This window comes from Balaenoptera ricei, chromosome 5 (assembly GCF_028023285.1).
Source record: "Balaenoptera ricei isolate mBalRic1 chromosome 5, mBalRic1.hap2, whole genome shotgun sequence".
Lineage (NCBI taxonomy): Eukaryota > Metazoa > Chordata > Mammalia > Artiodactyla > Balaenopteridae > Balaenoptera > Balaenoptera ricei.
In genome coordinates this window covers 29217404-29242322 of record NC_082643.1, presented here as the reverse complement: position 1 = coordinate 29242322, position 24919 = coordinate 29217404, and the positions used below count along the sequence as shown (strand labels likewise).

The following is a 24919-nucleotide window of genomic DNA, read 5'->3' as shown; positions in this document are numbered from 1 at the left end:
CGAATAGCTACAGCTCTGGTCCACGGGACATTTATAGACTTAAACATTTTAATTAGAAGGGAAGAAAAACGAAAATAAAGGAACTTAGCACTCATCTTGAAGAATTAGTAGAAGAACAAAATCTAGGAAGAAGACCATAAAATAGATAAATCCCTTTAAGTCTGATTAAGAAAGGAAAAGGAGGCAGAAATATTCAAAATTAGCAATGAAAAAGGAAGCCTAATTCTTTTTTTATGCAATGTTTAAAGATTACTTTCCATTTACAGTTATTACCAAATATTGGCTCTATTCCCCGTGTTGTACAGTACATCCCTGAGCCCATCTTACACCCAGCAGCTTGCACCTCCCCCTCCCCCCCATATTGCCCCTCCCCACCCACACTGGTAACCACTAGTTTGTTCTCTATATCTGTGAGCCTGCTTCTTTTCTGATATATTCACTAGTTTGTTGTATTTTTTAGAGTCCACATATAAGTGATATCATACAGTATTTGTCTTTCTCTGTCTGACTTATTTCACTAAGCATAATGCCCTCCAAGTCCACCCATGTGGCTGCAAATGGCAAGATTTCATTCTTTTTTATGGCTGAGTAGTATTCTATTGTATATATGTATCACATCTTCTTTATCCATTCACCTGTTGATGGACATTTAGATTGGGAAGCCTTATTCTTAACACAGATGCTGTTAAAGAATTATTGGAAAATAAGGGCAACTCTATGGCAAAGAAAAACAACGGAAAACTTTAGAAGACATAGATAATTTAAGCAAAATTTCCAAAATTGACCCAAGCTGGGTTAGGGGGAGATGGTGGTACTTAAGTAAATCAGTTACCAAAGGGGAATTTGGAAAGATGATGGAGATACTATTAATAAAAGCATCAGGTCCAGAAACTTTCCCAGCTGGGTTCTTTTTAACTGGTTGAGACTAGGAAATTCTGATATTATTAAACTTTTGCAAATGATAGAAAAAGATAGAAAGCTCAACAGTTCACTTTATGAAGAAATCATAACCTTAATACCAAAACTTAACAACCTCACTTATTAATACAAATGCACAAATTCTAAGGAAAAGACTCTCTTCTATCTGTACTGCAGGGCTCCTCCCCCGCCCCGCGAAGCCCGGGCCACCAGCACCTCAGATGCTGGGGACCACCTATAATAATAATGATGCCTTACATTTTGTTGCAGGCAAATCTTTTTCCACACTCTTTCCCGTGAAGTAGATAAGACAGGTATTTTCTTTAAGGTGAGCCCACTATTACAAATTCAGAACTAAGGACAGAAAAGGAAGTTGTTCTTTCCTTCCTCTGCTACCATCTGTTACCTTGATCTGTACCTAAAAGCAAAGCCTGCTCCTTTAATTTCCTTAATTAATCAAATGAATTCAGAATGCCACTCTGGAAACAGCCCTGAAACATCGTCAGTTTTATGAAAGGGCTTCTATTAAGAAATCAACTAAAGTTTTTTATTTTATTTATGTAGCATGAAAATTTCCAATTAAGTTATTTCATCTGAGTCCCTTTAATTTCATTAGTGTTTGTTTCTTGGCTAACTCAGGCCTGCAGCTTAGGAAAAATGATGGGGCTTCTCTTACACACCAGTCCTGCGAAGGCTGTTCCACAACCCCTTCGTCAGCTCAGCACCCACCCTGGACTGACACATGTCGGGGCTTGGACACACGCACACACACACACACACACACACACACACACACACACACACAAAATATTCTTGTAGCCTGCATGGAGCTCACGTTATCAGGAAGAGGGGCCTGTAGGTTTCCAGGAAAAAGCAGATGGTCCAGTTGCCCCGGAACTTTCTTTCACCTTTGAAAGTCTGAAAGCAGAAGCGACCTGCCATGTGAAGACTTTTTAGATATTTAAAGTTCCAAAGTGTTCCCTTTGTCCCCACTGGAAATGAGATTTGAACCCTCCTTTCCTTGATACCCTTAAGTGGTCTTTTGCAAGGTGTTGGGATTTCATTTCTGAGAGTGGTTTGGGTTTTTTCCTGTCCCTTCTCCCCCAGAGGAAAGAAAATACAAATGCCACTTGTGCCCCTATGCTGCTAAGTGCCGTGCAAACCTGAACCAGCACCTGACCGTCCATTCGGTGAAGCTGGTGAGTACGGACACCGAGGACATCGTCAGCGCCGTCACCTCTGAAGGCAGTGATGGGAAGAAGCACCCTTATTATTACAGGTGAGCTGCCCGTGGAACCTGCTGGTCCAGGCTGCCCAGACTTTCTTGAACACTCCCTGCCCATCTGCTAGGGCACACATGACAAAGTGTCTTTTCTCAGTCACAGGGCTCAGCTTCCTTTTAATATTGACTTTGCTTGGATTGAACCCTGTGTTGCACTGACTCCTTCCTGGCTTGGGTGACCCTGGGAGAGTTAATTAAAAGGGAGGAGGTCTTAGAGGTGGCTTTGTGGGGCGGAGTCCGGAGAGTGGCAGGGCTCAGGGGTGATTAGCTGTGAGGTCTGGGCAGCTGGGAAGCTCCCACCTTTGTCACTGAGCACCTCGCTGCTTCCTGAGAATTATCCTAAGGAGAAATGAATCTGAGAACCCTGAAGGAATAGCCCTGGAAGTATTGCATACTTTCCCCTGGCTGTGCTATCCTTTAGTACCTGGAATGGTATGTTTCTCTTCCATATTCAACCGTGAATCAATATTCGGTTTGTTTGCTATAAAATCCCGAGTTTTCAGGCTTGCTATCGAATCCTGCCCGAGTTTATCAGCGCACTGGCTCTGCTGATGTCTTGGCAAGGCTGCCCCACATCTCTTTGCCCGGAGGAATCAGTTAGGTTAATGTACAGCATCTGGAATCTGTAATTTTAAATTAACTTTATGATTATTTAGCATAGTTATAGCATGAATGGGATTGTTACATTATGCTGGCACTGAGTCTGTCTGGCACAGTGACCACTTCAGAGGTGTCCCAGAAAGTGGAAGAATTTTCTAAAGCAAAGCCTTTTGGTGGGAGGAAAACACGTGTCAAGGTCCAGATTTCGGAGTGTACCGCGTGCTTCTCCCTTGAGAAGCTCACCCTTCTCTCGTCCCGTACAGCTGTCACGTGTGCGGATTTGAGACGGAGCTCAACGTCCAGTTTGTCAGCCACATGTCACTCCACGTCGACAAGGAGCAGTGGATGTTCTCCATCTGCTGTACAGCCTGCGACTTCGTCACCATGGAGGAGACGGAGATAAAGGCGCACATCGGCACCAAGCACACAGGTGACCCTCCCCGTCTGCCCTTCTCACTCGCCTCTCCTCCATCCCCCGCCGCCCCACCTGGCATGGGCGTCCTCATCGCCGTGCGACACTGACACTTCCTTCCCGAAGGAGGGACTTCCTCAGGGTAGCAGAGCCGCATCCCTCTGTATCCACAAGGCCATTGCCCGGCCTGGCTTATGCCTCGCCAATCTGACAGATTCACCGGCTCAGGTGCGGTGGAGAGGCGAGGGCTGTTTGCTTGTTCCTCATCCTGGTCATCACCATCGTAGGTAACAGTCATGGAGCTTTTATGACGTCCCAGGCTTGCACCTTTGTGCCCCAGATCTCATTTAAGTCTTAGAACAACCCTCTGGGGTCAGTACCATCGTGGGCATACCACATAGGTGAGAAACTGAGGCTTAACAGAGGTCAGGTGTTCTCTCCAAGGTCTACAACCAGGAAGTGACTGCAGATACTCAGACCAGAACGCTTTCATGCTAGAGCCCACCCTCTGTGACCCTGCTGTTCTGACAGCCCCAGGCAACCCTGGACAGAGGGCTGCCCCTTTCTGTCTTGCGGGGCCAGAGCCCTGTGCACCTAGTTCTGCGGGCTCTGCCCCTCTTCCCTGAAACTGCAGCCCTGACCCCCCCCCAGAATGATGCATGGCACCTCTGTTCAGGGGCAAAGAAAGCCAGCTTCTCCTGAAACAACTCAGTGGCTCTCTAGCCTGCGGCCAAGACTTTGCCAGCACTTTCCTTTCCTTTAAGGTTCTGGCCATACTGGTTAACTTCATCCATTTAATGATGTTAACATTTGGACTTCACCACGCAATCGTCCTCTCCCAAGTAATGGTTACAGATGACACCAGCGTGGCGTCATTAAGTGACAACGGAGAGGAGCTCCCCCTGCGTTTTGCTTACAAGTCATGAGCTCACGTTGCTGACTGCCAGCCCTGGGCGGTGGATCAGCCCCTTGCATCCTCGGCCCTTGAAGGATTCGGGAAGGGGAATTTCCCTGACAGCTGAGCTGACAATGTGCACGGCCGAGGAGAATCTCTCTGTGCTTTACTGGCCGCTTTGGCTCCGTGGTGCCAGCAGCAATAAAAGCTTGCTTTTGTCAGTAAGCGGAACAGCTATGACTCGGAGGTCTGCAGAGAACCGTTATGCTGAGTGAGGAGGTGCCGTTTTTACAGTCAGTTGTCTGACCATAACCATATTAGTACTGTGGGCAGCGGGTGAGCTGGGAAACCCGCATTGAGACAAATGAAATTCAGCATTTCTGGAGTGGCCAGTGGAGGGAAAGGCCAGCCTCTCTTCCATTTCCACTGGCTTTCAGATTTTTTTTTCCTCTTGTCTGTTACACTTCCTTTCTTCTCACCCTCTCCACCCCAAAGTATGCCTAAACCCAGTTAAGAACTTCTCTCCTCCCTCCCCTAGCCACAGCTCTCTCCACCCCACCTCAAGAAAACTATAGAAACCATAATGGCTGGAAAGATGTTGGACTTAGAACCACTTAATTGTCATCACTGGAAACTTCACATTCACAAGCAACTGACGCAAGGTCACTGACCTCCTAATTGCTACAGGGAACACGGTGAAGATCTTGTTCCCTTTGAGATGGTGGGACCCCTGATCTAGCTGGAAAGAACATTCTTGCTTGTTAGCACAGAGAGCCCAGAGTGAAATGCATTAAAGAAGTTTCTTTTGTAACGCAGTAGAAGCCTTTAGTGCTGCTGCTATTAGGCAATAAGGTTCTATCCTATTTTATAAGCCAGGGGTGCTAGCAAGGTTTTTGTAAGGGCCAGGTAGTAACTATCTTAGGCTTTCAGGCCATACAGATTCTGTCACTGCTATTCAACTCTGCCATTGGATGGAAAGTAGCCGTAGGCGATGTGCGAATGAGTGGGCGTGGTGGTCGTAGGCAATATGCAAATGAGTGGGCGTGGCAGTGTTCCACTAAAACTTGCTTTACAAAAACTCAAGGCTAGGTTTGGCCCAAGGGTTATAGTTTGCTGACCCCCAGTTATAAGCTTATGGCCCCACAGTTTGGGTTTCTCGTATTTAGCTGCTGCTTTGAGGTGTTTGAATTTAACCCAAAGTATGTCAGTCTACATCTGTAATCAGTAAGCTGTGTAATTGCAAAGTTATGATATAAAGCAGTATGTATGCTATATAGTATAGATAACAATATATATTCCTGAGAATGAGGAGCTTATGTAAGGCACTGCTGTGTCTCCAGCACCTGGAGCAGTGGCTGCACAGTGTAGGTGGGGAGTAAGCCTTCATCCAGTGAATGAATATAAGTGTGCAAGCACATCTACACACACATGTGCACGCCAAGTAAGAAAACTACTGAAACGTGGCCCTTGCCTGACCTTAGAGTCTACTAACTTATGTATATACAGGCATACCTCGTTTTACTGCACTTTGCCTTATTTAGCTTCGCAGGTTTTTTTGGGTTTTTTTTTAACGAATTGAAGGTTTGTGGTAACTCTGCGTCGAGCAAGTCTAATGGTGCCATTTTTCCAACAGCATTTGCACACTTCATGTCTCTGTGTCCGTTTTGGCAATTCTTGCGATATTGCCAGCTTTTTCATTATTATTATATTTGTTATGGTGGTCTCTGATCAGTGATCTTTGATGTTACTATTGCAAAGAGATCAAGACTTGCTGAAGGCTCAAATGATGGTTAGTATTTTTTAGCAATAAAGTCTTTTTAAATTAAGGTTATGTACATTGTTTTTTCAGACATAGTTCTGTTGCACACTTAATACACTACAGTATACTGTAAACATAACTTTTATATGCACTGGGACACCAAAAAAATTATATGACTTGTATTATTGCAATATTTGCTCTATTGGTGTGGTCTGGAACCGAACCATCAATGTCTCTGAGGTTTGCCTGTACTCTATGTGGAAGAAGTCACTTGGGATGGAGGAGAGCACACGTTGAATTCTAGATCCTGGCTCTAGACCCCATGTTACTGTAAATAGCTCTGGGAATGTAAGAACTCATTTAACTTCTCTGGGCCTCCATCTGTTCCCTGAGTTTTTTTAATGAGTAGGAGATGCCAGACAGGCCTGAGATTCTCTAATTCTGTGAGCCTTGTTCCCTCATTTGATTTACCTGTCGTAGGAATGGGCATCTTTTATTTCAGTACCCTAGGAGATCTGAAGTGCTTTCTTGTTACCTAGTAAAGTTGTGATCTACGTATGGGATGAGCTTTAATGAATAGCAGATTTTTACTCAGTCTTTCTTAGAATCCACATCCTTCTTCATACTTCCTTACTGGCTACTCTTACCCAAGGCACCCTTGTGAATGAAGTGCTGAGCAGGTATCTGAGGAACTGTCCTCTGTTTAGTGTTTCTTCAGTGACTCTCCCTAACCCTCTTCCTCCACAGCTCCTCGTCCCTGCAGAGAACATCAGCAAGATAAAATATTCCCTCTGGTGCAAATTTTGCTGCAGTCTTTAAATGTTGCAATAATGGCATTGAGGAATTTGAATAGCTATTTGGAAAATACAACCATCTGTATGTCACGTCACATTGACACCAAAATAAGTGCCACATGACTTACCCAATCCCTGTTAACAAATCACCCCTAGAAAGGCTTGAAGAAAATAGAATATTTTTCAAACTTCCAGAGTAAGAAGAATTTGTAAAAGCTTAAGTGACAGAAGAAATCACGAAGGAGAAGAATCAGGAGATTTGACACAGGAAAATTTCTCCTGTTTGCAAAAGCAAAGCAAAAGAGAAGGAAAAGGAAAAGAAAAACCCACAGTCTGAAAAAATGTGTCTGTAAAAATGACAAAATGCTAATCTATTTACAACATGGAAAATTCATATAAACTGGTAAGAAACACTTTAGGTCTCCAATTAAAGGATTCACAAAGGACATGAACTGTCAATTCACAATAAAAGAAATAAAAGCTAAGGACTTAACATCAGGAAAAATGTTCAAGCTCGCTAGCCGTCAAACTAAAACTCACAAGTGGCTTATCTTTCACCTATTAAGTTAGGAGCACGTCTTGTAATGTCACCCACTGTTGCCAGAAGCTGCCGATCCTCCTGTGGCCATGGCCTTGCAAAGTGGTAGAACTTTTGAAAACTAATTAGTATATACCAAGAGCCTTGAAAATGTAATACGCTGTGACCCAGTAATCCTGCTTCTGGGAATTTATCTGTAGGGAAAAAAAAAAAAAAAAAAAACCATCCAGTGGAATATTAATTTTAACTTAAAATTCAGTTTTAAGGAAATATTTAAGTAGAGTAGGATAAGTTTACCCCATGGATATAATCATATCATTTAAAACTATTAATTCATAATTATTTTCATAAATTTTTTGAGCACCAACTGTGTGCCAGGTATATAAAACAGCATGGGAAAATACAAAGTGTTCGTTATCATTATTATTATATTTTGTAAATATTATATGTTATATTTTATAACATAATAATATATTTTTCAATAATGCTTACCATGAGCCAGGCATTGTTCTTAGCACGTTGCATATAAAAACCCATCTGGGGCTTCCCTGGTGGTGCAGTGGTTGAGAATCTGCCTGCTAATGCAGGGGACACGGGTTCGAGCCCTGGTCTGGGAAGATCCCACATGCCGCGGAGCAACTAGCCCCGTGAACCACAACTACTGAGCCTGCGCGTCTGGAGCCTGTGCTCCGCAACAAGAGAGGCCGCGATAGTGAGAGGCCCGCGCACCGCGATGAAGAGTGGCCCCCGCTTGCCACAACTAGAGAAAGCCCTCGCACAGAAACGAAGACCCAACACAGCCAAAAAAAAAAAAAAAAACCCATCTGAGCCTCACCACAAACATATGAGCCAGGTGCTGATATTATTCCCATTTTTCAGATGAGGTAATTGAGGCACAAAGTACATACCTTGTCCCAGGTCATACAGCTACTGAGTGGAACAGATGGCATTCAAACTCAGGTATTCTGGATCTTAAGTCCTTATTCTTTATTTTTTTCTTTATTTTTTTATCAGAGTATACTTGGTTTACAATGTTGTGTTAGTTTCAGGTGTACAGCAAAGTGAATCAGTTATACATTTATCCACTCTTTTTTTAGATTCTTTTCCCTTATAGGTCATTACAGAGTATTGAGTAGAGTTCCCTGTGCTATACAGCAGGTTTTTATTAGTTATCTATTTTATATATAGTAGTGTGTATATGTCAGTCCCAATCTCCCAATTTATCCCTCCCCCGACTTATTCCCTGGTAACTATAGGTTTGTTTTCTACATCTGTGACTCTACTTCTGTTTTGTAAAGAAGTTCATTTGTACCCTTTTTCTTAGATTCCACATATAAGTGATATCATGTGATATTTGTCCTTTTTTTTAAATTTATTATTTTTTTTTATATTTATTTTTGGCTGTGTTGGGTCCTCGTTTCTGTGCGAGGGCTTTCTCTAGTTGCGGCAAGTGGGGGCCACTCTTCATCGCGGTGCGCGGGCCTCTCACTATCGCGGCCTCTCTTGTTGCGGAGCACAGGCTCCAGACGCACAGGCTCAGTAGTTGTGGCTCACGGGCCTAGTTGCTCCGCGGCATGTGGGATCTTCCCAGACCAGGGCTCGAACCCGTGTCCCCTGCATCGGCAGGCAGATTCTCAACCACTGCGCCACCAGGGAAGCCCGTGATATTTGTCTTAAATGCTTATTCTTAACCACTATGCAGTTAACAACAACAATTTTAAAATAAAGATGCTCACTTTTTCAAAAATAAAAAAAAGAACACCAAAAATGTAATGTTGTTCGTATTGAGGCAGCAAGAGGGTGGGTACTGTTTTCTGGTCTCAGTCTCTCAATCTGTGTCATTTTAAATTATGAAATATTTAGGTTGTTCACGTTCTCTTCCGTTGGCTGTCCCAGTGTTTGAGGTTGCATTACCTGTGCACAGGTGTCCTTCACCAAAAATCTTTGCGATGCCGAAGATCAGCGATGGCTTGGATTGCAGTGAGCCTTGGATTGGGTTGACAAGGGCGCCCTGGGTCACTCCCTACAGATACAGCAAGGGGAGGTGTGAACTGAGGGGAGAGGAAGCTGTGTAGATGAGGGATTACAGAGCGCGTGGGCTGGGCTGTTCCCCATGCTGTAGCCCAGAGCGTTTGCCGTGGCACCTCTATGTTTATACATTTATTAATTTAGGGAGCTCTCCCCAGTGCCGTAAGCCTGAGGGTACTTGAAGCTACTCTTAAAGATGGTAATTAAAATTATCTGTTTTAATTCTAAAAACTAGTTTAAAGTAATCACTCGTAATATTCTGTTGATAAGACTAGTCTTAGAGGATGGATTTGGTGAAGCAATGTCAGGGACTCAGGGCCCCCCCTGAAAATATCCTGTTTGCCTACAAAATGTGACTGAACTGGTTCAATATTTAGATAAGACACTGGCAATCATGGTGCTGGCTTTCCTTGTACCAAGGGAGGAATGTATTCTAAAGGTATGTTCCATCCCTTCTCGTGGGTCAGTAAGTGAGGTCACCTACTGTCTGCCCAGGAACCAAGTTCACTTCTGCTAAGCAACAAGATTTTAAAAATTGTCAACTTGGGACTTCCCTCGGTCCAGTGGTTGGGACTCCAAGCTTCAATGCAGGGGGGCGCAGGTTCAATCCCTGGTTGGGGAACTAGGATCCTGCATGCCATGCCGTGGGGTGTGCCCAAAAAGTAAAACTAAAAGGAAAATTTAAATTGTCAACTGAAGTAAGGGTTGGGTGCTCTGGGCATAAGTGCAGCTCTGACAGGAACAGGACTTGAAAACATTGTAAGCCGGTAAATATTTTCCCTTCCTCATTTTACAAACTTTTTTTAATTAGACAAGTAATTTATGGTCACTCCAGAAAATGTTGAAAACCCAAATAAAAGAAAACAAGCATAAGGCTGATCATTTCATACGCTGGATGTAGCCACCATTACAGCTTTGTTTACTTCTGGATTTTTTATGCCTATATATAAAATATGATTTATATTTTTAATCTCCTAATAAAGGAACTTTGTTTCTAGAGTTTAAAATCACTAGATTACTTAATTGGCTGATTTGAAGGGAAGGGAAGCACAGTCTCCCTATATTTTCAACCCTAGCCTAAAACTATGGGATTGCATTAAATTGGCTTGGGGAGAATTGATGTCTTAACAATATTGAGTCTCTTGAACATTTACAATGGATAGCTCTCCAGTTATTTAGGGTTTATAATGTCCATTTTTATTTATTACAGTTTACCTTCAAGTGATATTATACCTCTTCATATGTAGTATAAGAACCTCACAATAACTTCTTCTCTCCCAGCCTTTATGTTATTGTTGTCATACATTTACCTATTATAAACCTTATAATACTTTGTTATTATTTTTTAAACAAAATTACTTTTATTATATTTTAAAGAGATTTTAAATCGAAAGAAAAATTCATCTATCTACCCATGCAGTTATCATTTCCAGTGTTCTTCATTCTTTTTGTGTAGATCATTTTTTTATATTTGGTGTCATTTTCCTTCTGCCTGAAGAATTTTTTTTTAACATTTCTTATAATTTGGGTCTGCTGGTGATGAATTCTTTTGACCTTTTTTTGCCTTCATTTTTGAAATATATTTTCATTGTGTATAAAGTTGCAGGTTGACAGTTGTTTCTTTCAGTACTTTATAAAGATGTCACTCCACTACTTCTCACTTGCATTGCTCGCAGTGAGAAATCTGCTGTCATGCTTATTTTTGTTCCTCTGCACGTAATGTAGCTTTTTTCCTCTGGCTGCTTTTAGGATATTTTTCTTTATCACTCATTTTGAGCATTTTGATTATGATGTCCCTTGGTATAGATTTCTTTATCTTTGGGGTTCATTGTGTCTCTTGGATCTGTGGGTCTGTGGTTTTCCTCAAGTTTGGGAAAATTTTGGCCTTTTCACATATTTTTTCTGCCCTCCCTACCCCATTAGGGACTTCAGTTGAACTTCTATCAAGCTACCTGCAGGCGTCCCATAGCTCACTGATGCCCTTTTCATTTTTGTGATTCTTTTTCCTCTGTGTTTCATTTCAGATCATTTCTATTGCTATTTCTTCAGGTTCACTAATCTTTTCTTCTGCCATGTCTAAATTGCTGGTAATCCCACCCAGTGCATTTTTCATCTCAGACACTGTAACTTTCATCTCTAGAAATTTGGATTGGATCTTTTTATATCTTTCATGTCTCTACTTAACTTTCCAAACATGTGGAATACAGTTACAATAACTGCTCTTATGTCTTTGTCTGCAAATTCTAACAGCTTTGTCAGTTCTGGGTCAGTTTTGATTGGCTGATTATTCTTTTCGTTTTGGGTTGTGTTTTCTTGTTTCTTGGCATGCTGATAATCTTTGTTTGGATGTCAGACGTTGTGATTATTACCTTGTTGGGTGCTGTATATTTTATATTCCTATAAATATTCTTGACCTTTGTCTTAGAATTCAGTTAATTACTTGGCAACTTTGATCTTTCTGAGGTCTTGTTTTTATGATTTGTTAGGCAGGTCTGGAGCAGTGCTCCATCGAGGGCTAATCATTACCCTCTATTCAAAGATCTTCCTCAGTTTTCTACTCAATGCCTTGGGAATTATGAGTCTTTCTAATTTGGCCAGTGGAAACAGACACTGTTCTCTAAGCCTTTCAGATGGCTTTTTTCCCTCTAACTTTGGGTAGCTTCCTCACACACATGCTCTGACCCCTACTCTGCTGAATGTCCTTGAGGGACCCTCTGCAGGTCTCCAGGTTCCTCTCCTGTGCTGCTCTTTCCTCTCTGGTGTTCTGTCCTGCAAAGTCCAGCCATGTTAATCTCCTCAGACCCTCAGCTCTATCTCCTCAACTCAGTAGGTCTGCCAGGCCATTCCCCAACCCTGCACTGCAGCCTGGAAAGGAAAGTCTCTCAAGGCAGGAAGCAGGGCAAACCTAGAGCCGGCCTGTTTTCTTTCCTCTCTCTCAGGGGTCACTCCTCTTTATTGCCTCATGTCCAATGTTGTGAAAACTATTGTTTGATAAATTTTGTCTGTTTTTTGTCAGTTGATAAATAGCAATGGTAAATCCCGTCTCTGAAACTCCAGCTTGAATGGTAGCAGAAGTCCCCTGACACTAGATTTCAGTGGCCTCTTGATTTGTTTACTCCTGGTTTTGAGGGAGAGTCCTGTGCCCTGATGAAGAGTATGGACATTAGAGCCTGATCAAGTGAAATCTCTGCTCCACCACTTCCTAGCCATGTGACCAAGGCCATGTTAACCTGGCTGTGCCTCCCTTCCCTAGTCTGTAAAATGGGGTTGATAATAGTCATGCCTCGTTGGATTTTTGAGAGGATAAAATGAGATAGCGCATTTAAAGCATGATAACCCATTTAACGCATCTAAAGTTTCTAGAACTTGGTAACACATTCATCTTAGCTATTGTTGTCATTTTATTTTAATTCTTTTGAGACGCCAATAAACACTTGCCAATTGAATATCTACTCTTGGCCCAAGAACCACAAGTGTCATCACCATAGGTGACTGGGACCTGGGATCCAGCGCTGGGAGAGCTGGAAACCTCAGCTTGTGCTCCCTGAATGATGATGTAGACATGAGGCCCCAAATCCCCCACCCATAATTGCTATTATTCTAGGGTTTTCATCTCCTAAATAACAGACCTGGGTTTGTTTGTTTTTTTAATGTTTCAGGGGAAGACAGGAAGACCCCCAGTGAATCAAACAGCCCCTCTTCATCCTCCCTCTCAGCTCTGAGTGATTCAGCCAACAGCAAAGACGATTCAGACAGCTCCCAGAAAAACAAGAGCGGAAACAACCTGCTGGTCATCTCTGTCGTGCCTGGGAGCCAGCCCTCACTGAATAGTGAGGAAAAGCCAGAGAAAGGTAAGGGAGGAGGTGGGCTGGTCTACTCAACCCTACCCACTCTGGCGGGGATGACCCAGTCTTGAGAATAAGCCCTTGACAGAAGTGACGTTGGAAAACAGATATTAGGCCTGGGAACAGTATAGTACGTATCATCTAAAATTTACGTGTGCTTTTTGGCTTGATTTGCATCCGTATATGGGGTGGAAAGATGGGGAGTGTGACACTGATTCCGAAGCTGTATGTTTAACTCCTTTTAGCCCGGAGATGCAGGGAACAGTGCCTGGAAGGGTACAGCTGGAGGGTGGGGGGGTCTCTGTCCTACTCCTGCCCTCCTGTCCCTCTGCCCCATGCACCCGTACACCCAGCCTCGGTCCTTTCAGGGTTCGAATGCGTTTTTTGCAACTTTGTCTGCAAGACGAAGAACATGTTTGAGCGCCATCTGCAGATCCACCTCATCACCCGGATGTTTGAGTGTGACGTGTGCCACAAGTTCATGAAGACCCCCGAACAGCTGCTGGAGCATAAGAAATGCCACACTGTCCCCACCGGTGGGCTCAAGTAAGGAAAGCAAGTACAGAACCTTTTACTGTGTTGTTTATTAAACACCCTTTCCCCATCCCTACCCTATCCCCTCCCCTGAAGGTTTTGGGGTCATGGAGAAGGGGGGGCTTGGCATGGGGGGCGTTAGTCAGGCACCTCTGCTGCCTTTAGCTGGATAGGAATTAGATCTGCCCCCCAGGAGGTTGGCAGATACCAGCAGGAGAATCCATTTCACAAGACGACTTGCTGAAGCAGCTCGGCACGGGCATGCAAGGGTAGACCCATCCTACACTGCTTGAGTTTTGCTCAGACTTGATTTTAAGGGACTTGGGGGTTAGTGTCCCCAGGTGTAAATCATTACACTGACACTGCACTTCACCCTCTATTTTTTAGATGATTTGCTGCAAGTCTTTTAAATAAGCACTACAGCTACCCCATACACACACCCACCCCCAAATATCGGATCCTTGCCAGTGTGAACAGGCAAGAGGCACCGTTTTTCATGCAAAGATCATGTGCCTCGTGTCTTCCAGCACATATGCCTTATGCCTTCCCAGGAGCTGGAATTGGGATCTCCCTGGTGTAGCCTTCGTGAGATCTGACATTTCCGGTCACATGTTCTTCACAGATCCCCAAAGACCTAGACAATGAGCATCATCATTAACCAATATTTGCAACAAGCCCTCTGGTCTGAAGAGAGACCCATCCGTTATTATCAAATGCACTGTGTGTCTGGCTTGATAATAGGTGCTAAAGGGCAAACAAGGAATAAAACATAATTTCCACCCTCGGGAAATGTACGTCCGAGCACAACCACAGTTTAATCTTCCCAGTGCTTCTGAAATCAGAGTCCCTGTTCATGAGGCACTCATGGTCTAGTAAAGAGAAAAAAGCATCTGTCACTGGGCACAGAAAGACATACCACTTTCAAAGCATAATTATTCATGTTTGGCTGAAATGATCATGTTATTAAAAGAATGAAAAATGACATTGTACTTAATAGAAGAACAAAAAAACCTTTTGTTTGTAAACCTTTTTTATCTTTGAAACTCACAACTTGCCAGAGAAGTGGCATGACTGTCCTGAATGGGTGAGGGGTGGAGAGACCCAGAAGGAGCCTGGGAGTCGAGTCGGGGGCTCCGTGCAGGATGGACTCCCCGGGCTCCTGCCTGGTCAGGGGGACCCTCCTCAAGAACTTGCCCAGAGGAGCAACACCTACTGTTGGATCCCATTTTGTTTCACCCTTGGGGGTGATTAGGGGGGAGGGGGAGGGGTGGGTAAATGGGATGGGGGGAGGGGCGATTATCATTCCCGACCACCAGTAAATGGGAAATGCCTAGCACGAGCTTATTTGGGAATTTGATTTGGTTTATTCCCACTGTCCCTTTCTAGATATTTGTGTACTCATGTTTTAAAAAAAAAAAAAAAAAAAAAAAAGCCATGTATTTCCGTGGTTGGAGTAGCACTCATTGCCCTGCCCAGACGCCCAGTCACACCCATTACCTGCGGCCCCAGCCAGTTGTGGCTTTGCCAGTCAGGCCCCCTTTCTTCGGGGACCTAAGGAATCCCGAGCCTCCAACCCACTGGGGAGGATGCAGAGTGAACGCTGTTGCTTTTGTGGGTATAAAAGCCCACTTCCCGTACAGCGCTAATGGTCCCCTATGTAATAGTTTATGTTCTAGGATGACCAAGTAGAAGAATACTTTGAAAAAATTGCTAAAGCCTTCTGGCTGTACAGTGCGTCTTTGTTTTGTTTTGTTTCGTTTTCCCTTTGCCGTATCAGAGCATTAATTTGCCTGAGAGAGTGTCTTTACGATAAAAAACGGGAGCACGGAAAACCCTTAGCACTCTGCCTGAGCAGCGAAAGAAAGATTGAGCCGTGGGTCACAGAAATGTCCTTAACGTGAAACAGACTGCCGATGTCTAAATTGCTTTTCTGTGATGGGACTGCTTGTACTCTATATCCTGTTCATAATGCAGATCAAATAAGATTATACTATTATTTTTCTTTTGCCGTAGCTCAGGACAGTGGTGAGTTTCAGACTCCTCTAGGTAAGGCCCAGCTTGGCGTAGGGGTTGTGTGTGCACCTGACCTGGGAATGGGCTTTATATTTCTCTCGTGTGCACTCTTCTGTGAGCTGAGGTTCCGAGGCTAACGGCGGGCTTGGTGCTGAGGAGCAGTGCACGGGCACTGGGTGTGTTGGGCTCTGCTGAAAACCTCTCCAAACCCTCCGAGGACGATTCACTCCCAGGCCCTGCCCTGCAGGTGCCAGGCCAGAGCCGAGGCAGCCACTTTTGCATTTGCATTCTTTTGGTAAAGAGAGCACACACGCTACAGCTATCATATCAGCCACCGACTCGAGCCCGGCAGCTTCTACAGAGCGAAGCTCAGCAGAATCCGTAAACCTGCCCTCCCCGTCCTCCTCGCCCCTCCGGACAGCCGGGAGGCTCGGGGGTAGCGTAGCCTCACTGCCTAGGATGGAGAGACCCAGGCTTTGTCCCAGGGCACAGCCGGCCCGATCAGGCGGCAGAGCTGGGACTGAAACCGGCCCTTCTGGATAGACTCTGCCTAAATTACCCGTAGAGACCAGTCCAGTAATGAATCAGTGCCCACCATGTGCTGAGTACTCTACCGAGCTCTGCAGAGAATGCAGAAGAAAAGGGGGACACGGTCCTGCCCGCTGAGGATTTATGATCCCTTTGGATGATTATTAGTTCCATGACGTAATAACACTAATCATTAATAATGCATTAATAATGTCTTCAAGCTCCAGAGAGCAGTCGCCTCCCTCCCCCCCTCCCTCATTCCTAGATGGGCTGGTGGGTGGGCTTCCTTCTGCCGAGCCCGTTGCTGGTCCTCCCCCCCCCCCCCCCCCCCCCCCGCCTTCCCTGATGGAGACCCCAGGGCTGTAGGAGACAGGTTTTAGGAGCACAGGTCTCTGCATCTACACACACACTCCCACACGCAGACACACACCCAGGCCTTCTCGTCCTAACCACCCTTTAATCAGCACGATTCTGACCCCTACGACTTTCTGTTTGCTGGAGGTAGCTCTCCCCCTATAAGCTGTTCTTCAAAACTCTTAGCCTTTCTGCGTGTGCTTGGTGTGGTGCATGAAAAGTCGATTCTTTGTGTTGCTCCCATCTCGAGGGGAGGTCGTGAGGGTTAGCCCTCGGCCGAGGCCACTGGGGGGGGCCGGGGAGGGCTCCGAGGGGCCGGGCGGGGAGGACGGAGGGGAGAACCGCTTAGCCGGGCGCCCCCTCCCGCACTGGCTCTGCTCCCCTTCCTGGGGGCCGGCGTCCGCGGGTGCAGCCAGGAGACCCCGAGCAGGCCGAGGGACGGCTCCGTCCGCCGCAGAGCCAGAAGAGGGTCCTCGTCCCCCACCCCACCCCACCCCACCCCCGCAGGAGGCGGCAGGGCCGGGCTGGGCAGGGGGCAGGCCGGGCCTCGGAGCTGGGCGGGCGGCCGAGGGCAGGCTGGTGAGGCGGGGAGCAGCCGGGCGGCCGCCGAGCCCGCGTGGCTGACCCGCCCCTGTCCTTGCTTTGCCCCCACCCCGCCCCCCGCCCGCAGGTGCCCATTCTGCATTTATTCCACCAACCGCCCCGCCGCAATGGAGTGCCACCTCAAGACCCACTACAAGATGGAGTACAAGTGCCGGATCTGCCAGACGGTGAAGGCCAACCAGCTGGAGCTGGAGACGCACACCCGCGAGCATCGCCTCGGCAACCACTACAAGTGCGACCAGTGCGGCTACCTGTCCAAGACCGCCAACAAGCTCATCGAGCACGTGCGCGTGCACACCGGGGAGCGGCCCTTCCACTGTGACCAGTGCAGCTACAGCTGCAAACGCAAGGACAATCTCAACCTGCACAAGAAGCTGAAGCACGCCCCGCGCCAGACCTTCAGCTGCGAAGAGTGCCTGTTCAAGACCACTCACCCCTTCGTCTTCAGCCGCCACGTCAAGAAGCACCAGAGCGCGGACAGCCCCGAGGAGGACAAGAAGGGCCCGGCTCCGGCCCCCAAGGAAGCCGCCGGCCCCGGGGCCCCGCTCCTCGTGGTCGGCAGCGCCCGCCACCTCCTGTCTCCCCTGTCGGTCATGTCCGCCTCCCAGGCTCTGCAGACCGTGGCCCTGTCGGCCGCCCACGGCGGTGTCCGCGGCGGCGGTGGCGGCGGCGGCTCCGAGCCCAACTTGGCACTCAAGGCCTTGCCCTTGAATGGCTCCCCTTTGCGCTTTGACAAGTACCGGAACTCGGATTTCGCCCATCTCATTCCCTTGACGATGTTATACCCCAAGAACCAGTTGGATCTCACATTCCACCCTCCCCGACCTCAGACTGCGCCGCCCATCATCCCATCCCCCAAACACTCCTTCCTCGCCTATCTCGGACTGAGAGAGAGAGCGGAGACTGTCTGAGGGCAGCCGGGCTCTGTACCAAAAACCAAGAGACAGAGACAAAAACACAAAACTCACAGAACTTAAACACAACCCCAGCAGGTGTACGTTGCTGCAAAACCTACAGACCCGCCCAGGTCTGACCACGTGTACTGTATATCTTTAGTGAGGAATAGAGAATTGGCTCTGTGTGTATACCTATTGCATTGACCTGAAAGCTGCTTTATCCAATCTTCAGAGAGGTGACCTACTGCATCCGTCTACCTTCAGAGGCATGCCTCCCCAGCCACACACTCCCACCCTCAGCCCTTCTCCGTCCTTTGAAAGGAAATTCGTCTTGTTAAACCCTAAAGAGAGTGTCCTTAATAGCAATCAGCACTCGTAAGCTTCTGTACCGGTGCATTTTGTTTTCTGTTGGGTGAATGGGGCGTGTGGGCGTTTGTGGATTTGGAAAGAGACAGCCGTGTGTCGTGTGCCATAACATTTGCACATTCTTCGTACTGGCTTCTTTCACAGGGATGAACGTTCTTTGCCCTCCTGGGTTGTTCATCCACGGCAGTCGCTCCCCGAGCTCCTTCATTACCTTTCCCTCTCTATTTTGTGGCTACAGAGTGGTAGGGCCTGGTGCTTAGGCGATGAAGGAATGGTAGACAACTCAGTGCTGCCTGAGATTTCCGACGGAGTCCTGGAGACCTTTTGCTCGCATCTCTGGTTATGAAGATGCGAGCAGTTGAGAGCCCCATCTGGAAGAAATAGCTTGCAGCGCTGCAGCCAACATCACAACACTTAAGTGTGTTTTGTGTGTGTGTCCATACGTATGCAGTGTGTACGGTACACACACACAGTGCATCATTTTTTTAAGGGCAGATTATATATATATATATGTATGTGATGTATTAAAGTCAGTGGTTACCATTTGTTTGCAGGAAAAGAAAAATTGTATGACTGAAAAATTTTATGGTTGATAAATCCAGCCAAGGAGATTAAAAGGGGTTTGGATAAATTCTGGGTATAAATGCTCAGACTAAAAAAGAAATGGCAGTTTTGCACAGTGCTTTTGGTCTTGCACTAGTTTTTGTTTCTCATCTGCAAAAAAGAAAAATAAAATAAAAGGAAGAAAATGTACCTTTTTTATGGAAAGAGTAGACTGTATGTTTGAAACTTTTGTCATAACCTCTTTGACATATAACGACCCAACAAAAAGGTGCTGTTTAGTCCTACCGTTCAGTTTATGCCCCTGAGACGTTTCCATTGTGTTTGCAGGTCGTCAGGCTATAGCGGTATTCTCCATGTTATTAATAATTCTGTATTCCATTTTGTTAACACCTGGTAGATATAACCTGCTAGGAAGCTAACTTTATACTTATTTAAAGCTCTTATTTTGTGGTCATTAAAATGGCAACTTATGTGCAGCACTTTATTGCAGCAAGAAGCAGATACAGATTGGTTGTACAGCCCTTTGCTATTCTTAAAAAGTAATGGGTGATTTAAAAAGAAGAAAAGGAAAAGAATCTTTGGCTAAACATGTTAATGGCTTGTATTTTTTAAGACAACAGAATTTCCAGTATGAAACAGGCTGAAGAGCAGAAAGAAATGTGCTTTGTATAATAATGAGACGTTTGGAATATAAAAGTTTATATATTATTTATCTATTGAAGAACTGGTGTACAGGAGAAATGCTTTCTTACTGCGTTGCTGTTTTCCATCATGTGTTATCCTAGGGTTGGGATTTTTTTTTTTTCATCTATTCCACCGGGGGAAAATAAAAGCATCCCTAATTTTCTTCCTCTAGTCAGTTTGCTTCACTGAAAGCTCCCCTTGAAATTGGTACCGTTCTACAGGAGTCCAGAAGTCTGTACCTTCTGTCCACACCATGGTCATCCCCTATACCCACCCTTCCTCCCCCAGACCTAGCAGGTATGCTACACTTCCCTTGCCAGTCATCCAGCCCTGGCAAACCTGTTTACACTAAGGAGATGTCTCCAGGGGCAGGGAAGCTGAGCCAGCTAGGGCAGGAAGCTCCCGCACCCTGGGTCATCTTCCAGCAGAGACATCTGTTCTTGGCCACGTTTGAAACGTCATTCAACGTCGCCATATCAATGTCTCAGTAAAAGACACTATAGACAGTTATGGACAATACACTCCAAGAATACTGGGCTTATGGGTGGATTGGTTTTTTTAAAGTCACGTCTTTTTCCCCATATAATGGAGAATGTGCCACTTGGCTAATCATGTGCTTTCACAACTACAAGTTCAGTGATGTCAGGAAAGAGGGCCATGGTGATCCCACAGAGGCTGGCAGAAGGGCGAATCCCACGTGAGCACCAGCAGGTTAAAAACCTGAAGGGCGGCCCTGACAATTAAAACTGCAGATTTTACAGCATGCCACTTGTGCAATACGAGGTCCTAGGGTGAAACTTTCAAGATCAAGAAGGGTTTTGGAAGGAGACAATTACCGCTCAGATGCTTGCCACTGAACTTGTATTTGAATGACTTAGTCATGCTTAATGTAATTGGGCAACTTTTTTAGCACTTTGGAAAGAGTCATCCATCTTTCTGGTAAATTATAAAAGTTTTCTGAGTGAGAAAAGGTGTGTTTGGAGTTTGTTTGACTTTTTATATTATTATTATTGTTATTAATAAAGAAAAATCTACAGCATTTTTCAGACTCCACCGAAGTAATATGTACCCCTGAATTTGGTTTGCAGTTTGATACTCAGGGAAGGATGTATTCCATAGATATCCTTTCCGTGTAGAACACTAATGTCTTTGAGATAGTCACCTGCCAACTAACTTCAATTCTGTTTTCACTATGCATTCTTCAATGAAAGCTAGCTTATTTTTCCATATAGTAATGCAGTTAGAGCTCTCAGCACTTTCTTCTCTCCTTTTTTTAACTCCTCATATTATGTTCAGATGATCATACTGTCAAGGTTTATGTACATTACTGAAAATTTGTATTGTATAAAGCTTTTTGCATTACAAGGCTGTACAGGGTCATTTTGACAGTAACTGGTATATTCCTTTGCATCTTATGTTGCATTGCCAATTTCTAGTGTATCCAGTTTGGAAGTATAATATACTCTAATTAAAAAAAAAAAAAAAGGTTGGCTATACTCTTGTTTCTTTTTCTTTCTTGGGTGCCATCCTTGGCTACTTGTTAATCTCACGGTTTTGTCTTGCTTTGTTCTGATTTTCACATTTCAGTGTATTTTAGATAAGTTAAGGAAGTGTCCACTACTAGTTATAACTACTGCAAAATGCAAGTTTTGAACAACCATGGTTCTAATGCAAACTGTTCCTATGTAAATCATTCATGGCCATTAGGATCAAGAGCGTATCCATCAATCAGTACAGCTGCAGGCCGGCTCCTTCCTGAAAATACTTAGTGACATTTAAAAGTGTTCACCAGCCTTACCCTCTCCTGCTTAACAGCATTTTATTGACCCCATAGCCATAGGGGGGAAAAGCAGATGAGTAATTCCATTTGTCTTAATGAAGTCTGGCAACTATGAGACTGTAATGAGGGGGGAAATGATATGCTTTGCAAGCTAAATAATAATCTATCCAAATGCAAGTAAGGGTTCCCCATTCAAAGGAAGGTGCCAGAGAAAGAAACTGAGCCCAGAAGAGAGAAAGAGAGAGAGAGAGTGAGAAAGCACACTGATATGTTGAAACAATTTTTTTAAAAATCCATTTTTAAGTTCTGTCCATTAGAGAACTTCCCCATGAATCCTTGATGGTTGATGAAAAATATAAAGCAGCAAAGGAGAATATTTTGCCTGGTTCACAATTTGCATGCTTCTAAGTATAATGTCCTTGGCTTGTTGGAAGAAATTTTGAACTGCTTCACTCTAACATTTAAAAAGATCAAATTTACCTTTTATAAAATGAGATAATGTAGGAGAACCCACTTTGAAAATGGCCAGACACTATTCTCGCCTTCATTTGTTCATCCAGTACCTGTGTTTAAGTGATTGAATCAAGTTCTCTCACTTGATTCAAATACTCAGTTTGTTTGGGGATGACTGGTATTTATTGAAAATATTAAAGTAAGTCAGACTTCTTGGCTTTTTGCTAGCACTACAGCAGGCATGGCATCTCATTTTGTGTACGTATTTTTTTCCCTTAGATTCCACACCTACCTCACATTTTCCCCTTGGTTGAAAAAAGCCAGAAGTAGAAAGAAAATAATCATCAGTTTGGCAATTGTTTCTCCTGTTAATGGGCTCCCAGTGACGTTGAGGAGTGGCTGGGATGGGAGCCCATGACAGGACAGACCTCATCCTTCCTCTCCTTCACTCACCCAGAGAGCGCTGCATGTGGACTCCAAGCCAGTCATGCGGCCCCTGTTTGAATTTAATACCAGATCATCCATACTTTTCCTACTGTCGTGTTAAATAAATAGACTGTAAGCGAAGACTCAAGGCCATGTTTTCTATAACGTCTCTACAGCTGATTGGCCGCATTTGGTGGACACCAGAAACCATCCTTGACCGTTTCATAGAGCCGCAGTGCTGGTCACGGGGGAACAAGGAGAAATGTCAAGGCTTGATGAGCACCGGTACCTCCATACCCACAGTCAGGGCGTCACATTAGAACCCTCGCTTGCCAAAGGTCACGTGGGGCTCATGAAGGATTTGCAGGGGAAGGCATGTCTCCTTAGTGGCCGAAACACAGAATCAAGTCACCTCGGGGCTTTCAGTCCTTGGAGAGGAGCTCATACAAAAGGGGAGGGAGGGATGGAAAGGGACAGCAGCTGAGTGATCTCAACCGTTTGAAGTGGGACATAAGCGGTCAGGGGGCTCGTGCAAAATAAACAAAATCTCATCAGTTTTTCACTCAGAGAATGTAAAACTGGAATCTTTCCCAACGGTGACTTAGAACCTGTGTGCAAAATCGCAGGATCTGAGAATACGCTTGGGATTCGGACTCCATTCCAAGGAGCCATCAACCACAGATGTTCAAGAGACCCCAGCCAACAATCTTTTGCTTATAGAACTGTCTCAAAACAAGAATCTCACGCAAAGTGAGCTTTATTTTGCAAGTAATTACAATTCACTAAGAAAGCAAATGTCCATAATGCAGGCCCTGGGGTAAATAAAATGTGGCTCTGGGGACCTAGGGGCCCATTCTTCTCCCGTCCAAGGTCTGAATTATATGAGGTTATCAATCAGGGTCTCTTCTTTATGAGGTAGTAGTTCTCCCATTCATAATTCTTTCTTGATAGTTGGATCTGTAAAACAGGAAAATGTCAATCCTGCTCATGTTGGTAGGAGCTGCAAAGGAGAAAAGGAAAATCAATTGCTGTATCCCCTTAGAATTCCTTTTTTGATGGAGTTAAGGTAAGTATAGTTAATTCGTTGTCAGTTTTCAATAGAATTATAGAACTAGAACACAGAATCTATCTCAGTTCATACTTCTAAATTATTTTCCCCTACACCAGCCCCTACAGGTGGCTTTCTACCCTATTTAGTGAGACTATCTGGATTACAGATAATGTTATCCAACCACAAAAGACATTCCTGTGGAGTTAGGTCACCTGAGTTTGAAGTCTGACTCGAAAGCACCTTATAAAAAAAAAGATTGAACTAGATGGTGTCTAAGACCCCTTCCACCCTAACAGATAACATATAATATACGAAGATTCCATTACTCTTTCTAAACAAGCAAAAGTCAGTAGTCTTTTGAAGCAAAAGTGGTCACAAAGCAGAATCCTTGCAGGGCAGTTAGAGCAAAAAATGGCACCTCAACATTTTCAAGCCACAACAGACTTAAGGGAGAAAACAATGACTAAAAATATTTTTTTGCCCACTTCAGAGTTTGGGAGGCCTAAAATGTGTCTCTTCTGATTAAACACTAAGTCATCATGCTTGGATTGCCTGCAGTCATCTTGAGGGTGGCTTAAACGTATTTTACCAAACTATGGGTACTTAATCTGGTGAGATGAGGTGGGGGTATCCAGGTGGGGATGGAAAGGTTTTGCCCTGCCCATCTTCATCTCTCTAACTCTGCCCCCTCCCTCTCCCACCACCTGCTTCCAACCTCCTCACAGTACAGCTGTGACTGCTAAGCTCTCTGCCGACCATGTTTCAGATGTTTTTCTGGGGAAGAGCAAATGGTTTCTTTTAACAGGTAATGAAAGACATTTTAGGTTTAACATAATGAAAGAATATATTGATACTATTCTCATTTTGCCACTTTTTGAGAAAGACTCTCAGCCCAAGAACTCTAAGCACATTATCAAAGCTCCCAGGCTCTTCCATTGGATAGAAAGGCTCCATGTGTTTTACAGAGACACAGGAAATATCCGATCTGTCCCCATCATCAGACAAGCAAAACTAAAAGAGTAAACACTGGGCTAGGACCTGAGAAATTTATCTAGGCATCCTCCAGCCTGAATTCTAGAATGATGTCTCTCCAGTCTGAAAGATTTCTAGATAAGAGATGCCATCACTAGGCTTCAGTGTTCTCTTATTTTTATTTAACTGCAATTCCTAATTAGTGGTCTACAGACTTCTCAGTGTGTATTATAAAGGACCATCAGGGACTTCCCTGGCGGTCCAGTAGTTAAGTCTTAGTTTTCCAATGCAGGGGGTGTGGGTTCGAGCTAAGATCTCACATGCCTCGCGGCCAAAAAACCAAAACATAAAACAGAAACAATATTGTAGCAAATTCAATAAAGACTTTAAAAATGGTCCACATCAAAAAAATCTTAAAAAAAAAAAAAATAAAGACCATCAAGTCCCCTGTCCCCTTATGTCCCACTTCAAATAGAATGCCTATTAGAACATTCCCCATGCAATGAGTTTAATCAGCATTTGTAGCCTCTCTCTCTCTTTTCTGGGTTCTACTAAAAAGCTGAACCCTGACATTTATTTTGGAAAGAAATTCCAGAAATAAAGGTGGGAAACTAGATTCAAGCA

The 24919-nt window shown here is 44.6% G+C and overlaps 1 protein-coding gene across 3 annotated transcripts in view; it reads left to right on the top strand.

Moving 5' to 3' along the window:
* Window positions 1-21000, top strand: part of ZNF827 (zinc finger protein 827) — a 178355-nt gene extending 157355 nt beyond the window's left edge. Inside the window, exons 10-15 of one of the 3 annotated variants that reach the window (XM_059922573.1) lie at window positions 2026-2197; window positions 3064-3230; window positions 12886-13077; window positions 13440-13626; window positions 15619-15651; window positions 17171-17223. In XM_059922573.1, the coding sequence (XP_059778556.1) occupies window positions 2026-2197; window positions 3064-3230; window positions 12886-13077; window positions 13440-13621 (713 nt within the window). In that variant the 3' untranslated portion in view covers window positions 13622-13626; window positions 15619-15651; window positions 17171-17223. Of the gene's footprint in view, window positions 1-2025; window positions 2198-3063; window positions 3231-12885; window positions 13078-13424; window positions 13627-15618; window positions 15652-17170 lie in introns of all 3 variants that reach the window. The other 2 variants (XM_059922572.1, XM_059922571.1) reach the window with 2 other exon arrangements.
* The last annotated feature ends 3919 nt before the right edge of the window (window positions 21001-24919 follow it).